General features: G+C 50.5%; 10 protein-coding genes across 10 annotated transcripts; 2 read left to right on the top strand and 8 right to left on the bottom strand.

Annotated features, from left to right (window-relative positions):
* Positions 1–203: 203 nt before the first annotated feature.
* On the top strand, positions 204–990 carry MRS44_012919 (uncharacterized protein; the record flags this gene model as incomplete). The annotated part of the gene is made up of 3 exons (XM_046284332.2): positions 204–399; positions 445–516; positions 566–990. 3 exons carry the CDS (start codon positions 204–206, stop codon positions 988–990), a joined length of 693 nt encoding a protein of 230 aa, XP_046126500.2.
* A 970-nt stretch (positions 991–1,960) lies between these two features.
* MRS44_012920 (uncharacterized protein) lies at positions 1,961–2,766 on the bottom strand (the record flags this gene model as incomplete). The annotated part of the gene is made up of 5 exons (XM_065618958.1): positions 1,961–2,054; positions 2,104–2,116; positions 2,183–2,210; positions 2,402–2,441; positions 2,504–2,766. 5 exons carry the CDS (start codon positions 2,764–2,766, stop codon positions 1,961–1,963), a joined length of 438 nt encoding a protein of 145 aa, XP_065475030.1.
* A 716-nt stretch (positions 2,767–3,482) lies between these two features.
* MRS44_012921 (uncharacterized protein) lies at positions 3,483–6,106 on the bottom strand (the record flags this gene model as incomplete). Its single annotated transcript, XM_046277520.2, has 3 exons — positions 3,483–5,376; positions 5,432–5,632; positions 5,688–6,106. The coding sequence occupies 3 exons, from the start codon at positions 6,104–6,106 to the stop codon at positions 3,483–3,485; spliced, it is 2,514 nt and encodes an 837-aa protein (XP_046126498.2).
* Positions 6,107–6,717: 611 nt separating this feature from the next.
* MRS44_012922 (uncharacterized protein) lies at positions 6,718–8,744 on the bottom strand (the record flags this gene model as incomplete). Its single annotated transcript, XM_046280290.2, has 2 exons — positions 6,718–8,333; positions 8,384–8,744. 2 exons carry the CDS (start codon positions 8,742–8,744, stop codon positions 6,718–6,720), a joined length of 1,977 nt encoding a protein of 658 aa, XP_046126497.2.
* Positions 8,745–9,865: 1,121 nt separating this feature from the next.
* On the top strand, positions 9,866–10,313 carry MRS44_012923 (uncharacterized protein; the record flags this gene model as incomplete). Its single annotated transcript, XM_065618959.1, has 2 exons — positions 9,866–10,234; positions 10,299–10,313. 2 exons carry the CDS (start codon positions 9,866–9,868, stop codon positions 10,311–10,313), a joined length of 384 nt encoding a protein of 127 aa, XP_065475031.1.
* Positions 10,314–10,975: 662 nt separating this feature from the next.
* On the bottom strand, positions 10,976–13,809 carry MRS44_012924 (uncharacterized protein; the record flags this gene model as incomplete). Its single annotated transcript, XM_065618960.1, has 3 exons — positions 10,976–11,499; positions 11,550–13,043; positions 13,131–13,809. 3 exons carry the CDS (start codon positions 13,807–13,809, stop codon positions 10,976–10,978), a joined length of 2,697 nt encoding a protein of 898 aa, XP_065475032.1.
* A 2,217-nt stretch (positions 13,810–16,026) lies between these two features.
* On the bottom strand, positions 16,027–16,428 carry MRS44_012925 (uncharacterized protein; the record flags this gene model as incomplete). The annotated part of the gene is made up of 2 exons (XM_046274220.2): positions 16,027–16,119; positions 16,168–16,428. 2 exons carry the CDS (start codon positions 16,426–16,428, stop codon positions 16,027–16,029), a joined length of 354 nt encoding a protein of 117 aa, XP_046126495.2.
* A 462-nt stretch (positions 16,429–16,890) lies between these two features.
* On the bottom strand, positions 16,891–18,213 carry MRS44_012926 (uncharacterized protein; the record flags this gene model as incomplete). The annotated part of the gene is made up of 1 exon (XM_046277518.2): positions 16,891–18,213. The coding sequence occupies one exon, from the start codon at positions 18,211–18,213 to the stop codon at positions 16,891–16,893; it is 1,323 nt and encodes a 440-aa protein (XP_046126494.2).
* A 503-nt stretch (positions 18,214–18,716) lies between these two features.
* MRS44_012927 (uncharacterized protein) lies at positions 18,717–19,470 on the bottom strand (the record flags this gene model as incomplete). The annotated part of the gene is made up of 2 exons (XM_046284331.2): positions 18,717–19,024; positions 19,077–19,470. 2 exons carry the CDS (start codon positions 19,468–19,470, stop codon positions 18,717–18,719), a joined length of 702 nt encoding a protein of 233 aa, XP_046126493.1.
* A 1,570-nt stretch (positions 19,471–21,040) lies between these two features.
* On the bottom strand, positions 21,041–22,637 carry MRS44_012928 (uncharacterized protein; the record flags this gene model as incomplete). Its single annotated transcript, XM_046282627.2, has 3 exons — positions 21,041–21,719; positions 21,767–22,207; positions 22,261–22,637. 3 exons carry the CDS (start codon positions 22,635–22,637, stop codon positions 21,041–21,043), a joined length of 1,497 nt encoding a protein of 498 aa, XP_046126492.1.
* Between the last annotated feature and the right edge of the window lie 1,774 nt (positions 22,638–24,411).

Here is a 24,411-nt window from a genome sequence, read left to right on the forward strand (position 1 = left end):
CCTTGTGCTCGTGGGAGATGTAGTGTGTGTGTGCCCCATTACGATCTTCCCCTCTGGGAACGCCAGCAAGAGTATATCAGCAGAGACGTTCGCCTTGGCTTCTGTTACATTTTTTACAGAGCTTTTATTCACTTGAGGTTTAGTTTATTCTAACTCATCTTGAAATCAGTGGTCTTTTGTTTACAATCAGCTTCTTCACCACCATGGCTCCGACGCTAACCTCCATCCTGACCCTTGGGTTCTTGGCAGCCGCACCCGCATTCGCGCAGACCTTTAGTGACGGAATGGGCCCCGCTGCTTTCATGTGGCCGAATGACAGAGAGTGGAAGGCTGATGGGGACCGAAATGCCCCTTGCGGTTCGGCTGCCGCTGTCGGAAAGAGGACCAAGTTCCCTCTTGGTAAGTCGTCTTTTGTTAGTGTTGGACAGGACTAACACGTCACAGAGGAAGGTCACCTTGCCCTTGTTGCTCAGCATACCTTCTACGATACCAAGATTAGCATCTCCTTTGAGGATGGTACGTCCCCTTATGTCATGTATCTTGAACAGCCTCTAACCCTATCTAGACCCCAAGTCAGACGACGACTTCGCGGCCCTTGTCCAAGACACTTCCATCGCTTTCATCGAACCCGGCCACACATGCTTCAACATCCCCGACCCCAAGGGCAAGAAGGTTGGCGACAAGGCCACAATACAGTTCCAGTACCACGCCACCTGGAACACGGCCAAGAACGAGACGTTCTACGCCTGCGCTGACATCATTTACGCCGAGGCCGACGAGGTCAGCTCCCGCGTGCCCTGCTTCAACGTCACCGTTCCCGGCCGTCGAGACACCATCCCCGCTGCAGAGTCTGAAAGCGCCTGCACCACGGCTTCTGCTGCGCCGGCTGCTACCTCTGCTGATGATGAGAACCTCGGTGGAAAGAATGGTCTGCCTGGCACTGCTGCGGCTGCCCTTGTTGTGGCTGCTGCCGCTCTGTTTGCTCTCTAAGTTTCGATTCTCGATATATAATAAGGGATGGGGTATTTGGCTTACCCGGAGGGGTGTTGGGGACCCTTTTGTATATACTGCCTATAGATTTTAAATTTGCATTATAGACTCACATTGGATTGTGGTTTCATGCTATGGCTATCTACCCAGCCTGGACCGGCGGTTCTTCCGTAGCGGCCGACAGTGTAGGTGTAAACAAGTAAGGCAATCGAGATAGAGACACTCAACTATATTACTAGCGCGATAGAGGTCTACAAACCCTATCAAACTTCTCATCCGAAAGGCTTGCGACCCCAAACTGCTTTCATCCTAGAGTACGGGTGATTTTTAAGGTCCCGAATCTCGCGTCGGAACCTAGCGATGAAGACATGGAATTCCCCCTCCCCCATCCCGCCATATCAGCCATCAGAGTCAAAAACCCCTCGGAGTCCTGGGTACTAAAATACTGTGCGAACCCCCCAATCTCTTTCAACAGTGCATCTTGTGGCCAGCGATTCAAGGGACACTAGAAAGTAGGTCATGGTATAAGCAAACGCTGAAATGGAAGCAGGGGTAAAACCCATAAACCTACCTTGAAATTCCACTCCTGGATATCTTGAAAACCAGCTGCATTCATTGCAATTTTCTGGGTCTCATTCTCGATGACAGTGAAGGATCGACCAACCTTTTCCGCTGCCCGTATGAAGATTTCACCCCACTGAGCCATGGCCGAGTCTGGTAATACTGTCCCATCGTCGCTTTCGATCCTCGGTGATGCTTCAAAACTTTCTAGGTAACCCCCCGGTTTAAGAGCGATATAGGCCTGTTTGAACAACTGCTGTCAATCTGGGATGCAACCGACAAGGTACCGAATGTGGATATAATCGAAGGAATTGGGCGGGAACGTCCATTCTTGGGTGCAGTCTTCAATCTCACTGTGATTGGGGGAGAGTGATTAGAGGAGCTGCATTAACAATCAAGTCCAATTGACTCACAATACCAAGTTTGGCGGAACAAAACCAGGCTGAATCGGCGAGATGTCTGTACCAACGACCTTGCAGCTTGGGAATTCATCGGCAAAATCACTACGGGTTTAGTTAGTAAATTATTGAGCCTAAGATGATATGCACTTACATAGCCCACATTCCTATTGATGTATTGCGTTAGGGTAAACATAATGGATATGGCCAAGTCTGGAAAGAATCGGACATACCAGTTCCACAGCCAATATCAAGGGCCCTCTGCGGCAGCTAGTAAGCAAAGGCTAACTCCCATCGGCTATGTGTAAGGCTTATGTAGAAAGTTTCCTACCTGGATGCTACTAGAAATCGGCGCTTGAAATATTTTGCCATCTTGCGCCAGTGTCTACATGTGGTGACTTGAGAAAGAGCCGATTAGATATCAAGACTAAGGAGGAAATGGCATCTTACACCACGTCCATAGCCTCACTTTGAGCATCGTCATTAGATCCCCTGTAGGTCGTTTAATTACCTTTAGTATCGATAAGCTCTGAATATTAGCCGAAGGAACGTACCAGTAGAACGCATCACCTCTTTCGCTGTGAAATGTGCGACCTCGGATCGTCCTGTATCTCAAGATACTTGATGTGATAGAGGCGGTGGAGTCAGCATTGTCTTCTCCAACCGCAGAGTCAGCATCATGGCCGACAGTAGAGTCATTTTCGGACTCAGCATGGCCCGGTAATAAATCTTCTCCTGGCTCTCCTGACTCCGTATGTTGCTCGACAGGGCTGTCGTTTGCCACTGTGACATCGATATTGTCGGTATTGCTAGACATCGCTGACACCTTTCTTCAAGCACGGCTATGCTTAAGGGTTATAGGGGTCAAGGGGCGTCTCGTATGATACTAAATTCGGTTTCTTAAGGGACGTGAGGTTTATTTGGGGTGCCTTAGCATAGAGTGGTGAGGGGTAGGTTTGTGATAGCCCATGTGACAAGGTGGTTAGACTCGACAGGAGAGGCTAGCCTGGAATGACACGATAAACATCGGAAACGAGAAATATGGAGGTAAATCTGGGTTTCGAGGACTGGCCGGGACTGATGGCCATATCAGGCTCTGCATCTAGCGGTGTTGACCCGTTTTCTATATCATGATGCACTGCATATGAAGACGTAGCCTCGGTCAACGGTTATCGAATTAGCAGTTCCGTTGACTTTGTGGCACGGCAGACCTCTCTTCATCTCGAAAAGAGACTAGAGAAGCTAATAGGACTATTGTCGTCAACTTTGTATGTCATACCTGTGGGTTAGCATAGTCAGTCGGGAGCGGAAAATGAGCCACCATTTACAAACATGCCTAGAAAGGAGAAATCAGTCCAAGCTTAACTAAATTTGTTTCAGACTTTCCAAATACTTCTCTAAATCCTAGCAAGGAATACAGGCTTAAATTCGCAGATCAACCATTCACTTCATCTTCACGAGAACCACTCTCAACACATCTCACTGCATATAGGTACATGCGAAATTGTCAATCTAATCCGACGATCTCCACCGCTATGCTTTCCTTAGAGTCGCCAATAGACTCCGTGCGTACACCGTACGATGGTGATCCTGACCACAGACTTGTTCCAGCAAGGGAAGACACCACTGCGCGAGAGCAATCGCTTCCTTGTAGCGTTTCTGCCGCTTATACACCCCTGCGAGAACAGACGTTGCCCACAGGGTGATTCCCTCATTGTGTCCCCGGGTCCTTGTCAGTCTCTCCACTGCCGGTTTCAGCAGCTCTTCCGCTTCTGTGTATTGCTGAAAGTCCATATGTGCTATTGCCAGGTTGACTGCGTCTGTGTCGTATTGGCTGTCTTTCTTTGAATCTCTGTTGACCTTTTCTAGTAGAGTAAAGAGTTTGAGACCTTCCTCCTTCTTGTCGTTCTTTCGGTAGAGGCCCGCAAGCCGCCTCATGGTGGTGAGCGTACTGTGATGATCCTCTCCCAGAGTCCTCTTTTGTTTCTCAATAACGGACAGAAAAAGTTCCTCCGCTTCTTTGAAACGCTCCTGCTTGCAGTATGAGTCTGCCAGGAGGTCCATCGCGGTGAGGGTGTTGGTGTGCTCCTCGCCAAGGGTCCGAGTTCTGATCTCAACAAGCTCGGCCAAGAGAGCTTCTTCTTCCTGGAATCGACGCTCGTGGCCCAAGAATAGAGCCGTGTGGTCTATCAAGCTTTGGGTCTTGACATCTTCCCTGCCCCAGACGGCCTCGGCTTTTGCCAGTGCCTTTTTAGACAACTCGATTGCTGTTTCGCCTCTCTGGGTGTCTCTGAAATACAATGCGCAGCGTCTCAGCAAGACGACCCAGTCATTGAGACTATTGTCGTCAGGTTCCTCATCAAACAGTCGTTCAACATGAGGAAGAAGTGCTTGGCAAGTAGATCGGTTCCCACCACCTGGGACACTCGGAAACTGGGCGGCCATGTCGCTTAAGAAACGCCGCTTCCAGTACTCCATCTTTCCAGACTGAGTCAACCAAGCGCGTGTGCAGGTTTGTATCAGAGGGTGCATCTGATAAGTATCTCCTGAGGCTGAATCTGACACGAGAGCCAACGCGCAGAGGGTCCTCAGATCTTTGCTTAGCTGGCGCCTGACCTTCCAATCAACGTCGAACATGTAGCGCTGCAACCCCAAGGTAGGGATCTCTTGAGGATTGAAAAGACTCATCAAAGACAGTAGCCTCGCCACAGATGATTCTCTCTGTTCCATTCGTCTAAACGTGATTTCCCATGCTGCAACAACAGGAGCCGGGACAGTCTCGTCTAGTGTAAGATGGCCCCCTTCCTTGTTCAGCAGACTATCCTTTTGCTGGTCAACTGTCGAGAATTGACCTAGATAGCTTTCAGTCTCCATGGCAGGTGCACAATGAATCATGAAGGAGGCGGCAATGGAAATTGCGAGTGGGCAGTGATCCAGAGCTCGAACAAGTTTCCGAGCTGAATTAGCATCGTAGCTGTCTTCAAGTTTGGTCCGATTTATCTTGCCTCGGAAGAGACGCATGGCTTGGGCGTCGCTCATTGCGTCAACCTCGTAGATTGCCTTGGGGAGTATAATGAGGCTCTCGGCAACAACTTGGCTGCGCGTGGTGGCGATGAGACAACCGGTGCGTCGCCGTGGGAGGAGCGCTGCAAGCTGAGTGTCATCGTCTTTGGAATTCAAGATGCCGTCCTCGACATTGTCCAGGATCATAACCCATGGCCCAGCTTCTTCCTTATTGAGCCAGTCACTAACGAGTACGAGGCAGTTGGCTTTGGGATTGTGGCGTCCAGGGAGTTGGAGCGTGTCTGCGAGGGATCGGAACGAGTGTTCAAACATTGGTTTGGAGCTCCCGTCTATCCAAAAGACGCTACATTTGTGGTCCTTGTCGTGCATTCTTTCGGCGAAGTGGAGTGCCATCTGTGATTTTCTGTATTGTAGCAGTCAGTCTGGGAGTGTAACGTGATGGGTTCGATATCTCATACCCAAGCCCGTCTTTGCCGACTAATGCAATGCGCCCAGCATGGCTATCATGCTGTTCCTTCATCCACTTGAGAATCTCAGGTCGATTTATAAAGTCTGGGTTAGACAGAAATGGGACACTGAAGCAGCCAATGCGAGATGCGATGTCCATATGCTGGTGGGAGACGTTGTCGAGTCCACGAACAATGTTGCCGAGTATTCCGCTTGGAGCACATTCATTAGCCATTCTCTTCCTCTGGTGGTACACCTCAAACTTACGTTTTATCGGGTTCCAAGGCGAGAGTGATGACCTGCTCGTAACGATCCAGTTTTGAGATGATTTTGTCAAGCTGGTCGCCCCTCCATGGCCACTTCAATGTACGCGTGCTCAATCGCCGATACAAGTTTCCCTCCTTGTTCTCCTCCAACGCCTTCTTTATACTGGAGAGCTTCTTGTTGCAGCTATCAATGACGTCCAGGGTTTCCTGGGATACAGTAAGCTTTTGGCCATCGCGGCTTTCGACAAACTTCTGGGTGGCTTTGAGTGCTGTGCCAAGACCCTCTACGCGAGACTGTAGCTTCGCGATGTCGGGGTTATTTTTGTCTGCAGCGGAGTACTCAATGCATAGAGTGGTGGCTTCGCCAGAGAGCTTGATGATGGCGGCGATGTTCGCGGCCAGTCCGGCTTTTTCGGCCATGGTGATTAAATTGGCTTGACACTGGTGTGACAGTAAGAGGGAAATAAATCCGAGAGAGAATTATCACGATGCGGGGGATCTCTAGAGCCTGATTCTTCAGCTGTCGGTTTCATCACCTGACAATGCCGCCCGAGGCATACTTGCCAGGCTGCAACTGTTGGTGTCTGCCTTGTGTGGGATGAGATGGAGGGGTAAGATGCAGCTACAGAAGTGGGTGTAGGCAAGATGGACATGCATGAGATAAGGCCTGTAGTTACGATTAAAGTTTCTATGTGTAAAATAAATGAGATGCAATAACATTCATCAAGGCTTGTATGGTAATGGGCGTATGGTGATGCCTTGGATCAGGTCAAAGGTGGTGTTGAATGCTTGGCACGCCGGCCAAGAACAAAGCATTAGGTTATCCTCCCCTATGGTACTGACAAAGATACAGTACCAAAAGGCCGCCAAAATAGTAATCTTGAGTATGAGGCATTATCGGGATATATCTTCGAATATTCTGGTATCTTGTTTATTCCGTAATTACGTAGCAGGGTTCATCGAGTATATCACATCGTCACAAGTGGTCCCATGTATCTTTAAAAACATCTCTTTTAGTCTCATATTACTACTTAACATATATTTACCGTCGTTGTTGTAGCCTCACTCAAAAAATGATCTAGGAACGTCAAGCCTTGATCAGGCGCTCCTCTCCTCCTCCTCACTTGAGCCCTCAAGAGCCCGACACGTCGAAACAGGTCTTGATCAGGCTGCAGAACCAGAAAAGTAGCCGACTTGACCTTTTCATCCACCGTTTCTCTCATCATCTCTACAGCGAATACTTCCGACGCTAAGCCATTCATTCCCCAGCTCTGAATGTCAGGATGAAACGTCCAGCTCCCACCTAGCTCTCCGTACAGCTTGGCGTTTCTGAACTGTATTTCTCGTACTCTTCTGCCCCCCGCATCGACTGAGGATATAGTTAAAGTGGCAACTCGACTCTCAATAACCAGTATGGCTCGGTCCGCGTGGCCTAGGAAGGACGGAGGGTCGGGCTCGCAGCTGACCTCAAGAACTGTGGCTACTGGCTTCACTTTGCCATCGTCAAGGTCAGGCTGGCACCAGAGTGTTGCCAGCCCCCCAGATACAGATCCCCAGGACCAGGATGGGAAACCTTTCAGTTCATCCGGTCTTTCTCCATTCTCGAGGATCGACCAGCAAAGATCCGCAATGAGGCAATCTTCCCATAAGCCTGCCAAGTATCTGCCTGTGGCTCCCTTTGCAAGGCGCGTTACCACTCCCGCAGCAGCAGGAAGCCTATCCTTGTAGTATGTAAAGCTGAGGTTCATAATCGCCTCGACATTATCATACCACATTCTCCGTCTAGACTTCTTGTCTGTTATATCCAGGCCAGTCTTGGCAACGCTAAGCACCTGGTTTGTCGTGTAGTCAGACCGCGGCTGGCTGGGTATGACGCCACATTGGCAATGTGTAGCAGAGTGACACTCCCACATGAGTTCTCTCCTTCCAAAGTGAAGGAAGCGGCGGGATAAAATGTGTTCTTGGTAAACCCATCCTCGGGTCATCAGTGGGAACTCGGCAAGTGCGTCCTGCTCGTCTTCGAAGACGTGGTTGATCGAGGTTCGAGCAACAAGGTGGTACTGTTCTCCGTGTTCATTAGTACCTTCCAGCAGCAGAGGCTGATCCTCGGCATGGGGTTCGGGGAATAGTCCAACGGTTCCGTCAGGAGCTGCTGTTGCGGCCAGAGTGACATGGGCGTTGGTGTAGTACGTCGCCATTTTGACGGCCTCTTGTTCCCATTCATCGGCGTCGTCCTGGACGATGCATAGCGAGTCAATCCAAATGAACTCTAGTCCCAGACGAAGACAAAACTCGATGGCATCTTGAAAAGTGGTTGAAAGATCGTCCCACGGGATTTCGTCCTGGTGGTGGTTGAAGTTGCTTCTCGTCGTGGTGATGATCTGATGCTTGCCCCAGCAATGGCTGAGACAGGCATATACGCCTTGAGTATCCTGAGGCGGCTCGTAAAGGCGCACTGTACAAACGCCAGACCCCGGCCCAGGTATCATCTGAACGACCCGTTTGGGGAGACTGGTCTGGGCCCTCCGGCAGTCAGGATGATTCGTCTCGCAATCATGGATCCATCCCTTCGCTTGCACAGCCAAAGCTTGGCGGTCGTAGGAGATAACAGAACCTTCGCCAAATAACGGCCAGGGATTGGGTTTGTCTAACTCTTGTCAGCACAGTCAAACAAACGTTGAGCCATTTTAGAGCCACCTTGCACGGAAAAGATGTGAAGAACGCGCGGTTTCCAGCCACCCGGTATCATCTCCAGAGGATCATGTTCTGTATCAGGGAACTCTTTTGGTGAGACGCTCAGTCCAAAGACATCGTTGGATCGTTGATATCCTTCTCCGCCAAAATGAGAGAAATAGAGCTGGAAGAAGGCTGGCTTGGCAAAAACCTCGGGGAAGGAGTGCCGCACAGCCTTAAGGAGGAGGCTGCATGTTTGACACGTTTCCGAGGATGCAATAATCTCCTCGAGATAGCAAGAATAGGCTTCTCCGTGGAGGTTACGTTCCAAGAGCTCCTTGTCGAGGTCGAGGCAGACGTTGCATTTCGGCAGTTGAGGGGCCATTCCGGCTGTTCAAGCCATGAATGTCTCGGGGATGTGATCCAAGACAACGGCAAGGAGAGTTTCAAAAGATAAGTCTATTGGGAGCAGACCCTTGTTGAGGCTTTAAGTGCGGCTGTCAGGTAGAGGCTGAAGGGGTGCGGGCTGAAAAGTCGGTCTGGCGCCAAACGCAACGTTGTTGATCCCTGCAGTACATCACATATGCCGTTAGGCAGAATAGGGAAGTGGCTCTGTAAGGCTTTAGAGTTATTCCAGCTACTAGAATTCCTTTAGGAGACTTAATATCCGTTTGTTAGAGTTTTAGCTACTTCTACGATAGCCCTTCCATCATAGTTACCAAGTATTTAGAGTAGCTAGATACCTAAGGATATACTATCGACACAACCGAACATAGAGCCGCAAGCTAGAAAGAGACAGAGATAGGGTGGCCAGGCGATTCCAGTTGTCCTGGTGAGGATTCGAAAAATGAATGGATACCAAGAGGACATGAGAGATACTCATAGATACTGCCAAGCTTTCTCGAGAATTTGCCACAGCTTTTCTTACGGGATATCTCCTTGCATGGAGGCTTTTAACATCTCAGCCACACATCCTACTTCAAAAGAATCGCATGATCATTGCTTTCAGCTGGGCTTGAGGGCTTGCTCAACATTCCCCACAGGATATCTTGGCATTGCATGGTTGATAAAGTATTGCGTTTTCCGTTGGCGCCACAGGCAATGTAATTGTCCAGCCACTCTTCAGCTTGATATCACGGCTTGGGGCTGAATGCAACTGGAATATCAAGGAGTAAATGTCTTAAAGCCTTTGAATTATACCAGCTAGGTAGGGTAAGAATTATAGCGAGGTACGAATCAAAAAAAGGTTCAACATGCATGGAGAAGCAGACGAACATATACCACATGCGAGAAGAGGGGACTGACTCTAAGTATAAGAACCTATGCATCACCCTTCCTCTCTATCAAGCACTTCACATAACATTCTCTGCTCAACCTTCCCTACTAGACTTTCCTCCTCTACTTTCTCCCCTTAACTTAACAACCCAACATCATATTCTACTTTCCCTACTTGCAACCATGCGTTTCTTCTAGGCCATTGTTTCTTTCACGCTCATCGTTGGCTGTATGGCTCTGGCATTCCCCAGCTATGACTGGATGAAAGCAGATCCTCTTCACCGTCGAGCCGAGCCCAATGCACCAGCTAAACTCGCTCATCCAGCTGAGGATGCTCCTCGAGCTGAGCTTGCCCCACGATCTGATGTTGCCCCACGGGGATCCGAGCTCGCTCCACGAGCAGACCATGGTCCTCTAGCAGGGCTTCCTGATCGAAACCATCTCAGCCCGCGATTGTTCGGCTCATTCTCCTTCGAAACGGAAGGTCCCACTGTCATTATCTACCCCAACGGGACGAGAGTCGAATATGGAGGGAAACTGAAATTCAGCTTTGTGAACGGTTGGGTCGACATTATCAAGGATGGGATAAGCTTTTTCCGTGTAAGAACCATCCAGGTATCCAATCCCCGACGCAAAGCAATAACAATTAACAATTTCCTGCTAGACCAAGCTTTCTTGATCACCAGTACTGGCGATGAAGGAGACTGTTGCCGCCATGTGGTGTCATGGAATTGTCTACCTGGACAGGGCAGTGTGGGTTGGCTGGTGTGTTGGGATTACAACGTGTGCAATAAACCTGGCTTATTAGCCAGAGGTCTCGTTAGTTTCCTTTAGTTATCCAGGAATGAGAGGCTCGCACAAGGCAAGCGTCTTCCCTTTGTGATGATGCGCAGACATGTGAAAAGGCACAACTCGTCGGCCTGAGGATGATGTTCTGGAAGTAGACCATTTGTCACTTGCTGTACTACAATCCAGCAACCAGCCTTTGATGGCCGCCGGCAGTGCAATCTCGCCTCTCTGCCAATGTGTGTTGTCAATAACCAAAGGATAGCACCAGCGCCTCTCAAAAGATAGCTAGCCGACAAGTTAAATTCATCTCTGCGTCTTCATAAATCGTCCCTTGATGTTCATAAAGCCATCACTTGGTCTTCTTAGAGTTAGTTGACATTCATCAAATTATGGGGCACCGCCTCTGGACAGGTACTCAAGAAAAGGTAGAAACCAAGGGCTTATGACGAAAAATGAATCGCTTCAACGTGAAATTCGCAAACTGTGGTACTATGTGGGATTCATATATAGCTACAGGCAAGATTAAAGAAACCCCAAAACCACATCATCTTTTTAAGGCTTGGGTGAGAACCAGACCTCCAGGTCAACAGCCCACTCAACGACACCTCCAAAGTTCAAGCTCTGGGCCCAGGTTGTACGCTTAGCTTTTGTGGCTTCACTCATGTATGCAACCCAGTCCGTGATTCCCTTTCCTTTGGTGCCGAATGTGAGAATGTCAGAGTCTGATGCCGCGTCGTACCAGCTATTGGCGGTGACTCCAGCCTTCTTGTACTTGAAGTCGTAGATGATCTTGCGGATCTCGGCGTTGGCGAGGTAGCCGGGAGAGTTGGTGCACTCGCCGGGCTCAGCGTTGGAGACGCTGAAGCTTCCAGTGAAAGTGCACTGAGGGCCGGTACACTTGGGATCGGTCATTCTGAAGCTGCGGCCGTAGCTGGAGATTCCGATGATGACCTTGGCGGGGTCGACTCCGGCCTTGGTGATCATGGCGAGGGCGTCGAGGGTCTCGGTCTTGTTGACGTGGGAGCGGAGGCAGTTTCCCTTGGGGCAGCCGGGGCTGACGTACTGGTTGCCGTAGTCTAGGCTGTCGTTAGCATGTCATCTGATATCGATGGTTAAAGAAACTTACCCCATTGACCGTGGAGATCATAGGTCATGTAGACCATGTAATCGACGAGAGGGGCGATCTTGGCGACAGGGAAAGGCTTGAGGTACCAGTAGGCGGCAGGGAGAGCAACAGACATGGACTTTCCGCTGGTGCCGAGCTTCTTTCGCATGAGGGCCAAGAAATCGACGTAGTTGGCAGTGTCAGTAGCTGAACCGGTAGAACCAGCAGAGCCGGGGTACTCCCAGTCAAAGTCGACACCGTCGAGCTTGTGGCCGTTGAGAACGTTGATGACGTTGGTAGCGAACTTCTCACGGTTGGCGGGCTTGATGGCATCACGGTACAGCTGGAAGGTAGAGGCATCAGTGGAATCAGCCCATCCTCCGAAAGAAAGAATCTTCTTCCAGGAACCCTTGACCTCCTTGAACTTGAGGAACTGCTCTCGAATGGCGGGCTGGAGGAGAACGGAGAACTGGGGGGTGAGGCCAGCAAAGGCAAAGTGCATGTGAGTGTAGGGAGTCTTGAGAGCAGTCAAGTTGCCAACGTCCATGTTCAGACACTTGCGGCCGAGGTTATAACCCTGGAAGTAACCGACGTTAAGGAACTTGGCAGGCTTCTTGGTGTTTCCGACAATCTTGGTACCGCAGTTGGAAACGCAGCCAGGAGTGTTGGGCGTGGAGGTACCGGGAGAACCACCCTTAGCAGTCGTGTTGGTGCAGAACTCGGCGGTGATACCGCAGAAGCCGTAGCCAGAGCAGCAGGCGTTCAGGGGGCAGGGGTTCATGCCAGTGAGATCCCAGCCAGTCTTGGCAGTGGTGGGAAGCTTGGATCCAGGCTTCTGGGGACCGCAGACGGCGCCGGCAATAGCAAGGGGCATGGGGTTCTTGCCAGCACTAAGACAGATGGGCTGTCCAAGCTGAAGACGGTCACAGCCAGCAAAGCCCCAGGTGTTCTTGTTGTTGTCGAGGATGCGCTGCTGGGTGATGCCAAAGGCCTGGGAGATGGAGTAGCAAGAATCTCCAGACTTGATGTTGTAGGTGTAGCAGCTTCCGTCCTTGTTGGGCTGAGGTGTCTTGTCAGGGAGAGTACCGGCACTGCAGCAAACCCACTGCTTGGGAGCAAGGGTCGAGCAAAAGTTCTTGGAAGGGTTGTATTTGTTGAAGTTGGCAGTGGTGACCTTGCACTTGGTAGCCAGAGAAGCACAGCTGTCGCCGGAAACAACCTGGATGGCCTTGCAGTCAGCTCGGGGGGCGAGCATGTGGTCGAGGCCAAAGAGACGGGATCGCAGCTGGAGGCTTCGGATCTTGACTTGGCCGACGGTCAGGACGCCGAGGTTGATACTCTGCGAGGTGGCCTGGGAGATGGAGACGCATTTTCCGTTGGACCATGTCTTGACGGCGGCTTGGGCGTCCTCGAGGTCCTCGACAGAGTCGACGGCGAAGAGGCCGACGGTCTCGGCTCGCTTGTCGTTGGCGTCGCAGACTTGGAAAGCCTGGGTGCCCTTCTGGAAGCTGGCCTCTGTAGATGCTGTTAGTAGTTGTTTCCAAAAATGCGAGTCTATGTGGGTGAGTTCGGGTTATACGCACTGTATCAAAGTTAGTTGACCTTCATTCAAGAAATGTGATGAGATGACTGACCTGGCTGAACGGATAAGGCTGGAAGCGCTCGACTTCTGCACCTCGGCACCGACATACAATCCAACAACAGAAGAACCAGACTTGGCAAAGAGGATAGTAGTTCCGCAAGAAGCGCCGTTGTCGAGGTAGTTAGCAAGAAGGTCAGAAGCAGCCGCAGCATCGCCAGATCGAAGAGTTCCAGTTCGACCAGAAGAAGCAGTCGTCTTGACGGTACCCTTCTCAGCACCGCAGTTGCTAGCCAGGGAGACGGAGCTCTCGGCAGCTCGGGCCTCTACACGGCTAATCTCATCCCGACGAGTTGGCGTAGATCCAGAAGTGGTGACACAAGTGTACAGCGTCGCAGACTCGCTGTAAGGGTTCTGAACATTGAGGGCAAACAGCATGGGCTGGTCACACCCAGACAGCTCATCCAGACTGTGGAGCTGCGTCCAGTTGACGGGGTCGGAACCGGCAGCGCTGCATTCTCGGGGACAGCCCTCCTTGAGCGGGCTGGCAATGGGATCCTCGGTCTTGATTTCCTGGATCGGAGGCACGGGGTTTACGTCGCCCGGGTTGGCGTCGGCGTCGGCGGCGAAAGTCGCAAGAGGGGAAAGGAATGTGATGAAAAGAAAAGAAAAGAGTGACGGAGAATAGGTTCTAGAACCCATCTTGGAAAGACAAACGGCCTTTGTTTCCAAGGGCGATAATGAGCGACAGGTGGTGGGAAAAAAGGGAGTGTGAGGGATGGGGTGAGAATGGAGGGACGAGCTAGTTACCCGTCATCTTATGTATGGCGTCGACCATCCCCAGGCAGTGGCTTTTCAATCTCGGCGCCAGTTCTAAGCTAAGACTGTCTCAAGGAGGTGTGCCTGGCATGTGTTCGTCGTGGGATGGCAGAGGGCTGGAAAGATGCGCCCACAGTGGCTCAGCGTGTCTTTTACCCCTTGTCTAGCGTTCTTGTTCGCTGTAGGGCTGGTCCCAACCTTGCATTACCCCAATCTCTTGGTTCCATTTCCCTCCAATGACCACGGGACAGTGAGTGAAGGGTTCTGCTCGGAAGAGCCCAACCGAGGGGATAGAGCGGTCCCGACTCGCCAGAATGCGACGCTCTGTGCTTTTTGAGAGAGGCAATTAGAGGTCAGGAGCAGGCCAGCAGGTCGGCCGCTGAATCCTTCGAAGCTGGTCCGGCGATTTCCTCATTGGCTCAAGTGTCGCCATTCAATCTGGTCTAGAACAGAATCGGGCCTGGTGCGAGGGTGAGATTTTCGACAGGGCTAAAGTGATGTGTTAGTGTCTCCACGTGGGATCTGCGTGGCTCGCTAACAGAGATTTTTGTCCTCCCTGGAAATAAGGTGGTCCAGCCCAGGAACAGGTTCTTTTGTGGCGCGCTGCGAGACAGGAGCTGCGCAGGGATTGGCTTAGCGAGCGTTGACAACCCCCTGACTAGCTTCAAGAAGAAGCGGCCGACAGCTCGGTAACATGAGAGATGGTGCCTCTCTGCTGACTGGCTTTGGGAGCCTGGGTGGCAGATGTCAAGTGATGCTGACAGTGAGATGAGTGCCGTTGTTTGTCAAGGTTTCAGCGGATATTTGTTGGTCAGGGTCTCTGGAATGCAGTCCCCAATATTGATACCGCAGATCTGGTTGGTTCGAGCCGATCTTGTCGTTCCGTCTTCTCTCAGAAGATTGATAAGGCCTGTTACAACCCGTCTCGCCTCTAGACAAGCCCCTCGAGACGAAATCACTCCGACGGGCCGGCTTCCCTTGAAACTTTTGAGTCATCACACCGAAAGATTTACCCTCATTTGAGACTAGGCCCTTTCCAGCAGTTCGGACTTGGCATACCCGTCAGGGTCGGATCGGGCCCGAGCACTGACCCGCAGCAATCTATCGTCGGTCCGGCGTTAAGGATGTAACAACGTTGGGATACCCTAGAGCAACAGAGGAAGAAGAGGGATTTTGAGTAGTGAGAAATTCTCTATGGCGTTCATGATGTGGAAACTCATGATGTGGAATGTCTGGGAAGCAGGTTTGGGCAGAGTTGATCACCATTAGCCGCTGTTGATCAAGTTGATCAGTGGGGGTAATCTGCCTTAAATTCGCCATGATGTCATTAGCCAAAGTGATCGTTCGACGGAGCTTTTCAGCCGCCACTAGACTGACCAAGAAGAATTGGTCCAAACTCTATCTTGTTTGGACAGCAAGGCTGGAAAGGATCTTGTTACCGAAATCCATGCCATCTTCACATGCATCGTTTTCAAACCAATTTCTGTTTGAATGAGAGTGGATATTTAGGATCCATTTCTAGTGATTCTCGAGATAAGGATGTAAAAAATTCTTTCGAAGAGTTCGATAAAAGTTTTCCCCTTCTCAGGCCTTTGTTTCTTACTCTTTATTGTTACTAAATAGTAGTAGAAAGAGTCATAAATAAGAACTCCAGTAAGGACAGCCAGATATCTACAAAGGGAGCCTTACTAGTATCCCAAATAGCTAAGTTAGTGCAGTAAATATTTACCCTTTTTGTAAAGACTTGAGATGGTCGAGATAGATCTTGCTCAGCCTGCAGTATGGCTAAAATACTTTTTCGAGGCCGGTTCATCTCGCAAGCAAACAAAGTAGAGTGACTTCAATTTCGAACGATAAACTAGTCTGGATTGCATTGGCAATTTATTTCTATGTCACATCTTGTTTCGACACAGGCAAGTAACATGTAGGATCACCACAGGAGCTGCACACATCATCTGTTCTGAGTACATGGCAGCTCGATATGGGAGGTCACCGTTTATAATACATTTAAAAACTTTCTTTGATTGGCTGACTCATGATTTGGAAGAACGCACATGTAAACTAACCGTGGGATTCTGAGATGGCCTCGCTTGGCCCCCCCTACTCCCCAGTTGCTCTCGCATTCTGATCAGCCACCGACTGAACATCTGATGAAAACGACCCTCTTCCTACAGGTGCTCCTGTAAGCCGAACCTGCTTATATTTAGCTACAGTTTACTACCTCGGGTGTCTGGGCCGCACCTCTGCACTCTGCACCTCGGCTGCATCCTTCTTCGTAATCTCGTCAATAGGCTTCCGAGCAATATCGCCCGCCTTCTCCAGAAAGTTTTGCTGTCGGTTATGGATACTCTGAGCAGTCGCTGCAGTGCCACCTTTAATGGGACCACGACCCGTCATGTCGGACTCGTTGGCGGCGATGGTGGATGCTTCGGACTGAGTGATGGGACGGCCCTCCATAGCTCGGGCTTGAAGTTCGTCCTTCTGCGGGATGTCTCCTTCCATGTTGACTGGCACAGATGATGTTGAATCAAAGAATTGGGATGTGTTGTGAGGATGGTAAGGCCAAGATATGTAGTCTGAAGTTGTGCTGTTTTGATAGCAGCGTCAATCGATGATATCATCCAGCATCCTCACCCAATGTTTGGTCTTCGTAATTATGACCTCACATAACAACACATGAACGGAGGCACCCTGATCCGAGTATCATTTTCAGACCGTTGCCACAACTGTTCGACCGTTATCGCAGTTGAAAGTTTATTGGAACTCACGCGAGGCCTTGTCGCGATGGAGGCCATGCCGTTTCGATATATATGTGCAAACTCAAATTCATTGTCAACTCTAGACTTTCTGTAGATACCTATCTATTACTCCCCACCAGTAACTATTTTCGCCCACTTATCTAGGTCCATGTTCACTACCAGGTCAGTATGCACATGAATCTCTCTGCAAATTCTCAGATAATGCTCAAGCCTGCGGCAAGGTGCTCATCCCGTAAGCAAATGCTTCATCGAGGATCCTCAAACCCTCGCTGATCTCCTCCGTCGTCACAGTGACAGGCGGCGCAAGTCGGAACACTCCACCCATTCCTGGAAGATTGACAATGTTGCAAGACAGACCGAGCTCCATGGCTTTGTCCGAAACCTTCTGGCCAAGGTCAGAGCCTGGTGCCTTGGTCTTGGGGTCCGAGATGATCTCGACGCCTTGAAGGAGTCCTCGACCCCGGACATCACCAATGCACCAGTACTTCTTTTGAAGCTTCAATAGGCCTTCCCTGAGTTGTGCGCCTCTCTCCCTTGCTTTCTGGCAAATACCGTCTCGCTCAACAATCTCGAGGACTTTATCGCCAACAGCAGCAGTCAAAGGATCGTTGAGATGGGTTGTCAACCAGAGGAATCCCACCCTCTTGCAGCCCTCCGCAATCTCCGCTGTGGTTGAAACGGATGCCAGTGGCAATCCACAACCAAGGGTTTTGGAGAGGGCCAGGATATCGGGAACGACGCCGTCTTTCTCAAACGCAAACATCTGACCAGTTCGTCCAACTCCGGTCTGGGCCTCGTCCATGATGAGCAGCATGCCACGCTTCTTGCACTCTTCACTCATTCGCTTGAGATAGCCCTCTGGCATGTCGAGAATGCCTCCAGTGCTGAGGATGGGCTCCATGATGAATGCTGCAAGGGATCCAACACTCTGACGATCAATCATGGACCAGCCAAATTCAAGCTCAGTCTCCCAGTCATAGGATCCATCGGCCTTTCGGAACGGCGAGCGGTAGGCATAAGGAGCGGGGAATGCAAGTTGACCTGGCATGGTTGGGCCACCGTTCTTTCGGCCGGCAGAGAATGTTGCAGAGCCAGAACCCTGGGTTAAGCCATGGTAGCTGGCCGAGAAGGCAACAATCTCGAACCTGCCAGTATAACACTTGGCCATCTTGATAGCGGCTTCAGTGGACTCGGAGCCAGTGTTTAGAAAGAAGGACTTTTCAAGAGGAGCTGGGAGGAGACGCGCGAGGCGCTCAGCAAGATTCACTACAGGATGTGTGATCATGTTGCTGAGCAGATGGTCGAGTTCGGCGACGTACTCCTTGACGACTTGAACAATCTCGGGATGAGAATGACCGAGAAGGGAGCTCATCTGGCCAGATGTAAAGTCGAGGATCTTTCTGTTGTTGGCATCGTAGAGTCGTGTGCCCTGGGCTTTGGTGATGACGACGGGCGAGTAGGGGACGCCTGTCGACATGAGGTACTTATCGGCCCTCGACCAGAAAGTAGAAACGCCGTTGGAAGACATGATGCTTTGGCAGGAAAGATCAAAGTTGAAGAGTATGGTGACGAAGAAGAGACGACTTGCTCGGGCTTATCAACCTCGCATTTTATATCTGGTGTTGTCTGTGGAGGGGAATCTCTTTGCCGCGGAAAACTGGTGATAAGGTGCAAGGATAACCTGATAGGGCTTCGATGAGCTCCTTTGCCGATATTTTCCTCGATATGATGCGAGATATGCAATCCATGATCCGAGGTTGTGGAGTTTCCCGCGGCGATTCTGGAGTTTCCCTTTCCGCGGAAAACGATACTGTGTCATTCTCCTTATCGGGCCAAGACGCAAGACGCAAGACCCATTCAACCCCGCGTGGCCTGGTTATTAGATAATGAAGATTTGCGAGACTTGGCAGTTTCTCATATCTCGTGATCACAGTATTTACTCTGCATACATGGCAATCGGGAGGAGAGGTGAAGAAAAGTCTCGTATAGATTCTGTTTTCCAATGACTCCCTAGTGCACTATACTGCTATTTTACAGCTCCTCGCGCTCGAATCCACAGCCAGGACCATCCCTGACAAGTTCCTCAGGGTTAATTTCCTTCAAAGAGCCATCCTTAATGTAATGCTCCACAGTGACATCCTCGCCAAGGAAAAACTGTGTTCCAAGCCCCGGCTGGCCAAACCAAGGAGCAATGGGCCCGGCAATGACGGTAATCTTCTTGAGGACTCTGTAGACGTGGTAGTTGTTTGGGAATTCAGGGGAGTTCTTGGGGGTGTCAAGGTTCTGGGGGTTGAGAGCTCGCTGCGCGAAAGGAGCGCTGGCAGGAGAAATGTAACGCCCTACAGGGGTTAGACTTTACTTTTAGTCGTGCATGTTGACAGATGTGCTTACCAGTAGTGTAGCCGAATCGGTCCACGAGCATATCAGGTTCCAGGATCATGCTAGCATTCATGGGCCTGTTATCGGCATCAAGTTGGAATCCATGGTGGTCGGGGTACTTCCATCCCTTCTCCTCATCCCACCACCGCTTGAGGAAATCATCAGGGCTCAGACCTCCAAAGCGGTCGTAGCTGGCAACGAAGGTGCCGAGAGGCAGCTTCCTTGGAAGGACACTAGGTCCAAGTCGCCTATCGCCGCAGATGTAATCATAAAAGACAGAAACATTGGTCTTGATGGAGGTACCGGTGCAGTCGCAGTATGGATACTTGGAAATAATAGGGTCTTGGGGCAGGACTGAGGCGACGGATAGGCCCAGGAGGGACAGGGATAGGAGATAATGGAGCATTTTGGAGGCTCTTGAAAGAATAGAGTAGAACTAGGGAAGGCCGAAATAGTAGCCAGAGAGTGGACAAAAAGAAAGTGGTCATCGAGTAAACTCAACGGCTCAGCCTATTGCTTTTTATAATCAAGCCTCAGCCCGCCAAGTCCACCATTTTGTTGAATCGAGCTCCCTTGCTGCGTGAACTACGCAGCATCCCCAAGTACCATCTCAAAGCCCTGCGTTCACCATGCCCAAAATAGTCAAGCAGGAGGCGAGTATCATTCCGTCCCGTGCCGCCCGCGCCGCGCCGAGATGAAGTGGCTGCCTGACAAGAGCCTTTAGCTTGTAATTTTTCCCCAGGTATGTGAATATCAAAGACAACTATCGACGGTTATTCGTACAGAAACGAGGCAAGCCCGACGGCCCGAGAGTAGACTAACGGAGAGAGGCTGAGACGTGCAGAGAGAAGCGGGGTTTTATTGCTTATTCTGGAGGCGATCAAGCGATGTAGGTCCTAATTAAGCTAGAGGGTAGGGAATAGTGTAGCTGAATGGGTAATGTGGCTTGCGGTCAGATACGAATTGATAAAGATGGCGGGAGACACCGTACCGTTTGTGAAGCTCAAGATCATTCTGAAATGCCATCTTTACAGGCTCAAGAAGTGCTGCTTGAATCTTTCTTCGTGTCAAGAGTGCAGGAATGGATATGTGCTCGTGTGGCGCTACATGTTGAGGCTTGGGAAGATTGGCCCTCCTACCAGTCACTCTGCCTCTATTTTAGATGCGTAACTGGGGCCTCAAATGTACTCAAAGGCCCGTCACTTTGCCACTTGGCAAGGGAGACGGCTCGGAGCGAGTGCCTTGCCTCCTCACAACCTCAATGGCGGCAACTGATGTATTCAGCGTCTTAAACATCGGTGCAGGGACTTCGTCCAGTACCTAGCAAGGGCCCAAGCCAAGCGGGCGTCAATTTCCACACTATCGAGTGGGCGTTACGGGGATGCGTCCAGTGGCTTGCGCACCTCAAGATCTGCACCTCTCGCCGCCCTTGTTTGACCTGGCGATAATAAAATGGAATGCGATTCTTATTTGTGGCTAGCTCATGTTGATGAAAAAAGATGTGATTGGGTCTGATACTGTGCAGCTGAAAAGATAGTTGAGACATTCTCTCCTAGTTCTTCATGGGCGGGACAGAATGTCGATCAATCACCTCCCACATGTTCCTGGGCACTCTCCGGGTCTCTCTTGGTACATGGCCCAAGCATACCTCCCCATACCGGCCGTATTTCAGAACAGGGGTGTGCATATTTAAAGACCGGTGCCCAAAATGGAACCGTTCCAGATGTACATGGGACGGAGAAAACGGTCTGGCCGGCATTCACCCTTTCAATAAGCAGTCGTTAGCGCCGGACAAGGCTGGAGTCAAAGCAGGGTCTAGACCACCCGTCATGAGACAGAAGATGACAAGAAAATAGTGATGCTATTTTTTGATGCATGATTATAATGGGCCAATGCCTGGGCCTTGTGCGAGTAGATAAGAAAACGCCCTGTACTTGAGCCAGCCAACACGTATAAAAGCTGGCCATCCCTCCACATCAAGATCCGCGCAGACCGTCAACAGCAACAGTGTTGAAAATGTGGTTCTCCAGACCATTCACCTTGTCCTTCAATCCACTGCTGAGCTTGCCAACTCCGTCTTTATACCCATTGGATCGACCGTTGAGGGTGTAGTTGATTGTCTCCTCATCGCTGCTGCTCTGAAGACCATCTACACCCTCTGGGCCAGATGCATGAAGATAACTGTTTTCAACACCATTCATGGGCAGACCCTTGGCGGCACCGTTCTCTACCGGTGTGCCTTGGACCGTATAGCCGGTGTCGCTGGCATCCACATAGGCCTCGAGACCTTCACCCTGACGAGGGAAGCTCTTCATGAGTTTCTTGTGTGTCTCAAGTGCGTTGCACATCTCATCATGGCTGACATCGTTGAGGAAGACACACTCGCCCATGGGGCTGACAGGAACTGCGGCTCGAAGCTTGCCGTCTCGTGTCTTGAGAATGGCAGCTGTAGCGCTCTCCAATAGAGGACCATCGAACTGGGGGTGGTCCATAGAAAGACCTGCTCGAGAGAAGAGATTCAGCAAGCGCTTGTGCTCTTCAGTTGAGAGAAGTCCTCTTGAGTGAGCAAGTGTGGCGGAGTAGGCCATGTCGATAGAGATAGCATGGCCGTGCCGAAGAGGTGTCTCTGGCACAAGCTCATGTAGAGGGGACCAACTATTGCCATGTCAGTTAATCGTTCAAGGTATATGAGAAGCACTTACGTGTGTCCGTAGGCAATCACGCGGTCAAGCATAATCTCATGAAGATTCGGCGTCTCCAGCTTCAACATCTCATAAATACCCGCCCGACAGATCTTGTCAGCAACAGTCTTGATCTCCTCTGAAGCATCATCAGAACGACCAAAAGCCGTGTCAATCAACTCCTCGCAGTACCCATCAAGCAACTCGTATGTCTCGCGATGAGCACATGTGGAGATCTTGATGAGCTCGGCAAATCCGTTGCGGATCTGCGCTTTGGGGAGAGTGCGGAGGAAGGTAAAGTCAAGGAATGTGTGTGAGGGGGCGTGGTAGGCTCCTAGGCGGTTCTTGTATCGGCCATAGTTGACGGCGACTTTGATGGAGACTGAGGCGTCGATGAGGCCGATGACTGTGGTTGGGATGCGGATGTAGTTGGTGTTGCGGCGATAGGCGGCACAAGCAAAGCTATCAAGAAAGTTAGAAATAGGGGCCATAGAGAAAGCATAGGTATAACATACCCAGCCACATCAGTGACAAGGCCACCACCGACGACAAGGACTGGCTCCTTTCGGTAGATGCCAAACTCAGTCATAGAGTCAACAATAGAAAGCAAAGTCTCCATGCTCTTGGCCTTTTCGCCAATCATGGTCTTATGAATCTTGAGAGTAATGCCATGATGATCAAAGTACTTTTGCATCTCATCGCCGTACAAGTTGAAAATGTTTAAATCCATGACAGCGAGGCAACGCCCCCAGGGCTTGTAGCACTGGGCCAGCTGCACGTTGGCAACGTTGAAGACGCCATCGAGAAACTCGAAGTCGTATTCAATCTTTTCGTAGCCGCAGACTGAGAAGCCCTTTGTGGTGGGCTCGACAGTGGCCTTCATATCAGACATGGTGGGCAATGGGGTTGTAGTGTAGGATATTTTGAGGGGGGAAGATGAGGGTGAGCTTGATAGGGTACGGGATACTTGTGTGTATGGGAGAGCGGCTTTTATGTCGTTCAAGCCACAGCGAGACACGACAGGAAAGATGTATGGGGAGTTGTTTGTGAGTGGATCGGTTGTTGAGGCATGTTCAGTCGATTCAACTGCCGACGATGGAGTATGTCTTCACCGAGACTTGTAGACAGTACACAAGTCAAGGCTGAGATTGTACTACTTTAGAGGTACAAAAACATCAACAGCATTATACTCGTTCCATTGGCCATAGACCATCCAGTGTTTTGAGCACATAATGATGTGATCGGCCTAGCGTTCTTGCCAAACCAGTCGTACCACGCGAACTCGAGAATATTCGTGTCATCAAGTCGCCGGAGATGCGCCCGGCAACCCGCCCAATGAATGGCTGAAAGGGGACCCTTACAGAAGCACGGCATAGATCTCTCTCTAACCTCTTCCGTGCAGTGTCTTGTAAATCTCCCCGTCTAGGTGTCATATACTTTTGCGGGAGGTATCGCCAAGGATGCGTTCGCCGGGGACTCGGATAACCGTCATTGAGGGAACCCGTTGTTAGACAAAGGGTCCCCACACCTAAAGACGGGTATCTCAGACATCTGGAGATGGGGCGCGTGCCTGGATCGATCTAAACTCAAAGGCAGATTCGATTACACTACCATCTTGCATGTGCGCGTCATCAAAGTTTTGCCCATTTCTGCCGCATGCGAAAGATGGATACTCCCGCAAGTATTTGTCTTTTTGGGCGTGTGAAAAATCAGTGTTTCACAGGAAGATACTCATGATGGAGGGCCGGGGAGAAGGCTGCCGTGGAAGATTCCACGGCTGATCTGCCACTATCACAGGGTCTTTTACCGCAGCAACGACCCGAACGTTGTAACATCTGCCAATGTCACCGTGTATCTTTTTAGCCAACTGCATCTCTGCTGTGTTGACAGCTGACTGTGAGAAAAATATGCAACTCCCTTGAGCAACAGTCTATCACGTCATAGAGAAAGATGCGGTCAGCCTGCCCGTGTGTTACTTGTACGAAAATGCAGCAGAATAGATGAAACATTTTCTTAGTGATACAACGTGAGGGGGCCCATTCCCCGGGATCGCTTCAGTGTGAATGGCCGTTTTCAGGGGTTACGGTGTGTCTATGAAGCCATGATTCTCGACTAGTCCTAGGGTGCAAAGTAAGATTAAGCCTTAACGGCCGAGTCAGCCTGGGTACGTACACGGGAAGATGTATCCAATACTGTATTTCTATAGAGAATAGAGCTAAAGTTACTTGTCGTATTCAATTGCGGGAATATGCAATCTTGACTCCGTACTTCTCATGTATCCCATCCCGTCTATTCAACCTTCGGTTCGCCGCTTTCGGATAGTCAAGCATATAACTCCCATTCCACACTCCGGCTTTCCCTCTTCCAGCCTAGGTCTCTTCTCTCAAAAATACCATCTCAAATCCAATGGCAATTCGCCGGAATGCGTTGCTCCGGGCCGCTCCACCAGACCGCGTTTCTGTGAAACTACCCCCCGCAAAGTCATGACGTCTTAGATATTTCGACCAGGCTCTCAACTCTTGGCTCTTGGCTTTCTAGCTACACTCGGCAACTTTTGTAAAGCTTCTTGTGAGCTTTGCTTTAAGCAAACACTGAGCCAGTTGAAATCGTTGTAACAGCCTTGTTGTTATTCTTTGTCCTTTCACGCTGTTCGACGTCAACTCCCG

This window comes from Fusarium solani, assembly GCF_023522795.1.
Source record: "Fusarium solani strain SB1 chromosome Unknown bctg00000008, whole genome shotgun sequence".
Taxonomy (NCBI): domain Eukaryota; kingdom Fungi; phylum Ascomycota; class Sordariomycetes; order Hypocreales; family Nectriaceae; genus Fusarium; species Fusarium solani.